The sequence below is a fragment of the Cucurbita pepo genome, chromosome LG05, assembly GCF_002806865.2.
Source record: "Cucurbita pepo subsp. pepo cultivar mu-cu-16 chromosome LG05, ASM280686v2, whole genome shotgun sequence".
Classification (NCBI taxonomy): domain Eukaryota; kingdom Viridiplantae; phylum Streptophyta; class Magnoliopsida; order Cucurbitales; family Cucurbitaceae; genus Cucurbita; species Cucurbita pepo.
Window position 1 is genome coordinate 4,717,813 of NC_036642.1, and position 5,686 is coordinate 4,723,498.

Sequence of the window (5,686 nt, forward strand, 5' to 3'; positions counted from 1 at the left end):
AAAAAAAAAAAGAAAAAGAACAAGAGCAACTCAATCAGAGATTCAAGGAACAAGAACACATATACCGTAACAAAGATAACAACACAGAAACTCAACGCACAAAACCTAACACTATTTGTCGATCAAATCAATATTGCAATCAATGTAATCCATGAAAACTACGAAACCCCATCTAGAGATGAGCAAAATCGAAAACCCAGAAAGGAAATAGCAAAAAAAGGAAATACCCAATACGCTTATCCAAAAGGGGCAATAAACGAATATTCGCAGGATTCCCAGAAGCTCAAGCGTCAACGAAATCAGATCGATTCCACAGGATTAAAATAAATGGGGAAAAAACTATTAAAAAAAACACCCAACAAGAATCTGAGAGAGAAAGGGAGAGAAACCTTCGTAAAATGCTGATATACTCAGAGAAAAGGAGGTGCATAGGCAAAAGGGGATCGCTGAAACTGAGTGGCAGAGGAGAAATGAGGACGGCCGCCGGGGCTTTTTGGCTTTCTTGGAGGCGCAGTGAGTGTGGGATCGCAGCAATGATTTGGTTTCGCCTTTTAAAATGGAAAATTGATTCAATTAACCCAATAAAAAAACTGATATATAAGGAAATTATTATTATTATTTATTTTGAAATGTCAAATTCTGTACTTTTATAGGGTTTAAAAAATTCAAAAAAGAAAAAAATATTACAGAACATGGATTTTAAAAATCAACTGACTTGGTCCTTCTAAAAGATGTTGTATCTCAGTTTCCAATCACACCACTAGATTTAAGCTTCATTAGAATGAGTTTGTCACTTTGTTGGGCCAAAATGGCCTTCACTCGATTCACTCGATTGTAGTTTAGATGGTTTCAGGGCTAAAATGGCCTTCTCTCGATTGTAGTTTAGATGGTTTCAGGGCTAAAATGGCCTTCTCTCGATTGTAGTTTGGATGGTTTCAGCACTTATCAAGACACAACGAGGATTAGTAATGCTTACCAAAATCATAACTATGCAAACAATTCCTATTGCACGCAAGCATTAGGATGTTTATTTATTTTTGTTGCTCGCTCAAAGATGCCCATTAAGAATTGGGAGTTCTCAGTTATCCATTCATGATTCATTTTGACACTAGTGCGACACGATCCCTTTCATGTCCATGCTAAGTTACTTTTGTTGAATTCCAACCCTATGATGCAACCTTCAACTCATGGAAAGAGACACAATGTGAATAGACTTATGCCACTTCACATTGTCTTTGGAATCTCATTCTCATAAGAAGACACTCGTTTGCACCAAAACACATGTCTCCACCACTAAAACTCAACATTATCGACTTGAACTTGGGCTAGTTATTGATTGACTAGCTGAAAATAACCGTGTTTGAAAATGAATATGCTAAAATTACTTTTTTTGGTATTCGTGCAAACGTTGATGTATGGTCTAAACTAAGATTTACTTGACAAACCCAATTTTCTTAATGAACAAGAAATCATATATCTACTCCTATGGTTTTGTAAAGGGGAGAGGGGCTATAAAGAAAGGGGAAGAGTCATTAATTCCTTAGAACTTGCACTCCATTAGAGGCAAGAAGAACGATGACATCCCAAATTTCATGTGATACCTGAAATAATGTTTAAAGAGGAAGTCAAGTTGGTTGTTGAGAGAAATAGAGCATTCCTTATATGGATATGAAAATCTCTCACTAGCATATGTGTTTTAAAATCATGAGATTGACAGCTATGCGTAACGATCCAAAGTGGACAATATTTGTTAGTGGTGGGCTTGAGCTGTTACAAATGGCATCGGAGCCAGACACCGGGCAGTATGCCAGCGAGGACACTGAGGCTCTAAGAGGGGTGAATTATGAGAGTGTTAGAGAAGAGAACAGAACATTCGTTATAAGTGTATAGAAATCTCTCCCTAATAGATGCGTTTAAAACCGTAAGATTAACGACAATAAATAACATACTAAAGTAAACAATATATATTAGCGATTAACATAACTGAGATTGAATGATTATTACTGTGAAAAGGTTTATTAGGATCCAGCTGCCTTGTCCATTCCATATGGTACATAATCAATTCTAAAGATTTATATTATTTTTGTTGTGGGTTGGTAAGGGGACCTATATATTTTATACGAAATCACCGGCCGGCATATCCAAATTTTCCCCTTTAAAACTCCAATTCCGTCATAAAAAAACAGAGCATTTTGGGGATTTTCCTTCGTTTTGATCCATAAAACCTCATGGGGTTCCTCCATTTCGCCATTAACGGCCAAAGAAGCTCTCAAATCCTCCATCTCTTCACCAGAATCCTCCTCCAATTCAAGCTTCTCGCTGCTCATTTCGGCCTCATCAAGCCCTCACCGGAGCATGTCGCTGAGTCTCCCTTCGAGCGCCCTACAAGCTACGTGTTGCTCACCGAGGGCCGCTACCCCTCGCTGGTCACTGTCCCGGCCGTGGATTTACAGGCCAGGATCAAGACCAGCCTTCCGATCATCGAGTATGGGGATTTTGTTGAAAAACAGGGGAGGGGGTCGCCGGAAGAGAAGGTGGATGAAGAGAATCGAAAGTGTACGATCTGTTTGTGTGAAATGGAGAGATCGGAGACGATGAGAGAGCTCTCTAATTGCTGCCATGTGTTCCATCCGGACTGTTTGGACACGTGGATTGATGAGTTTCGGATTACTTGCCCTGTTTGTAGATCTTCCCGCCGGTCAAGCCGATAGATTTCGATTCTCCGGTGACCGTTAGATTGAGCCGCCGCAGCGAACCACTATCCGCAAGCTGAGACGGACGGCGGCGATTCCTTTGACTGAAGTTTTTTTATAGATAATCGTATTTCACTAAAAATTTAATTTGTTTAAACAATCAATTGTCACATCCTTCTTCATTATTTCATTAGGTTAACTAATAATTTAAATTATCATTTATAACATTCTTTTATTATTATGTAAATTATCGAGAAAAATAAAATAAGAAATGAGAATGAAATTGATAATAAGTTATTTTTACTTTTTATTCTATTAATTTTTTTTTTTTTTAATGGAGTGTAACGTAAATTTTTTAAAGAAGATAATATATATATATATATATATATATATATATAAAGACGATAAGGAAAATATGCCCTAAATTTTATTTATGGTACACTTGGTAGCATTAATTAACAAACAAATAAAACTAGAATAAAAAAAAGAATATTGGTTCACATTTATGGCAAACAATCTGGGAGAAATGAGCTGGCAGAGGCAGAGTTATCCAATTACAAATCTTGGTCCACCCTGGCACGAATTATGGGGACGTGGAAAGCAATCTTATCCCAGTCTTTAGAAAAACTAATAAATTAATATATTTTAAAAAATTGGTCAGATTATCTTAATCGAATATGTAATGTAGAGATATAGCAGAGAATAATTAAAATTTAAATACGTTTTAAAATACAAAATTTATAAATTAGAGTAATAATAATAATATTATTATTATAATAATAAAAGGTACGTTCATTTTGAAGGCCATTAAACCTGTATAAAGACAACACCGGCTGAATTGTTTTTTATTGCATTTAAAATATTTGATTTTTTTTTAAATAAATAAATTTCATTGACCATGGTGATCTGAAATATTTACGAACATATGATAATGTTCTTTTTTTTTTTTTTTTTTTTTTTTNTTTTTCTTTTGAAGATCTAAAAAAAACTATTTGGTTAACCATTTCTTATTAAAAAAAAAACGTTGTTTTTTCATTTTTAATTTTTTTTTTACTTAAAATAAATTTTATTATATATAATATAACATGCGATAAAAAAACATAGAGCCGTTTGTTTAATAAAATTTTAGCATCAAAACAAAATATAAAAGATAATTATAATTTAAATATAGCTTAATTTTTACTTTCAATAGGGGTGTACATTCAACCCAACAACTCGGACCAACCCAACCCGAAGTTGAGTTGGATTGGATTAGCATTTCAGGTAGGGTTTTGTTCATTTTTCTAAACCCGAACAGAATCAGTTCGGTTTCGAGTTCGTAGGTAAAACTTTCGGGTTGACAAAATCCAAATAAAATATATATAATATATCAAGAACTTTTTCATATTAATGAATTTGTTAAAGTCGTACTTGCCAATTTAAAAACTTTAATGTTCGAGTTTGACGCGAAACAAATGCATATTTTATTAATTTTAATTTAAATATATTACTTATTATATAATACAAACGTTTATTAATTATGATTTTTATTATATAATACAAAGGTATATATCATTTCTTATATAATAAAAGGTTTATTAATTATGATTTATTATTAATTATTTTATTATATAATACAGAGGTATGTATATACAAATGTTTGTTAATTGTGATTTATTATTAATTATGACTTTTATTATATAATACAAATGTTTATTAATTATAATTTATACAAAACCGTATATATCATTTATTATTAATTATTTTATTATATTAATACAAAGGTATATATCATTTCTTATATAATACAAATGTTTATTAATTATGATTTATTATTAATTATGATTTTTATTATATAATACAAAGGTATATATCATTTTTTATATAATACAAAGGTTTATTAATTATAATTTATACAAAACCGTATATACCATTTCTTATATAATACAAAAGTTTATTAATTATAATTTATACGAAATCAAATGTTTATAAATTATATATATATATATAAAATTTTAAAGCATATTATAATATACACATACATTTAATTTAAATATATTATTTATTATATAATATAAAAGTTTATTAATTATGATTTATACCTAGATTTAATTTAAATATATTATTTATTACATAATACAAAGGTGTATATCATTTCTTATATAATACAAAGGTTTATTATATCGTTTCTTATATAATACAAACGTTTATTAATTATAATTTTTATTATATAATACAAAGGTATATATCATTTTTTATATAATATAAAGGTTTATTAATTATGATTTATACAAATTTCATAAATTATATATATATAATTTTAAATATATTATTTATTATATAATAGAAAGTTTTATTAATTAGGATCTATATAAATTTAATTTAAATATATTATTTATTATATAATACAAATGTTCATTATAATACAAAGATTAAATTTATTATAATACGAATGTTTATTAATTATGTTTTATACTGAAACAATGTTGAATATTCCTAAATTATTATATATATATATATATATAATTTTAAAATATATTCTACATTTCAATATACATACATTTAATTTAAATATATTATTTATTATATAATACAAATGTTTATTAATTATAATACAAAAGTTTATTAATTAAGATTTATACGGAATGATTATAAATTATATATGTATATAATTTTAAAGCATATTCCAATATACATACATGTTGAAGGTTCATAAATTATATATATATATATATATATATATATAATTTTAAATATTTAAATTCTAAATTCTATTATACAACATTTAATTTAATTATATTATTTATTATATAATAGAAAGTTTTATTAATTATGATTTATACATGTATTTAATTTAAATATATTATTTATTATATAAATAAAAGTTTATTCTAATACAAAAGGTTTATTAATTATGATTTTGATGGAAACGGTGAAGGTTCATAAATTAAATATATATATATATATATATATATATATATATATATATATATATATATATATATATTTTTAAA

The 5,686-nt window shown here is 28.1% G+C and overlaps 2 protein-coding genes across 4 annotated transcripts in view; one reads left to right on the plus strand and one right to left on the minus strand.

Moving 5' to 3' along the window:
* Nucleotides 1-560, minus strand: part of LOC111795988 (metal tolerance protein 1-like) — a 3,857-nt gene extending 3,297 nt beyond the window's left edge. The window contains exon 1 of one of the 3 annotated variants that reach the window (XM_023678658.1): nucleotides 390-560. The gene's annotated coding sequence lies outside the window, so the exon portion shown is untranslated. The other 2 variants (XM_023678660.1, XM_023678659.1) reach the window with 2 other exon arrangements.
* Nucleotides 561-2,228: 1,668 nt separating this feature from the next.
* Nucleotides 2,229-2,711, plus strand: LOC111795031 (RING-H2 finger protein ATL2-like). Its single transcript, XM_023677255.1, has one exon. It carries the CDS (start codon nucleotides 2,229-2,231, stop codon nucleotides 2,709-2,711), a length of 483 nt encoding a protein of 160 aa, XP_023533023.1.
* Nucleotides 2,712-5,686: the final 2,975 nt, after the last annotated feature.

Bases quoted from the DNA above. Each gene is read 5' to 3' on its own strand.
- LOC111795031 (XM_023677255.1), top strand. From the start codon at position 2,229: ATGGGGTTCCTCCATTTCGCCATTAACGGCCAAAGAAGCTCTCAAATC.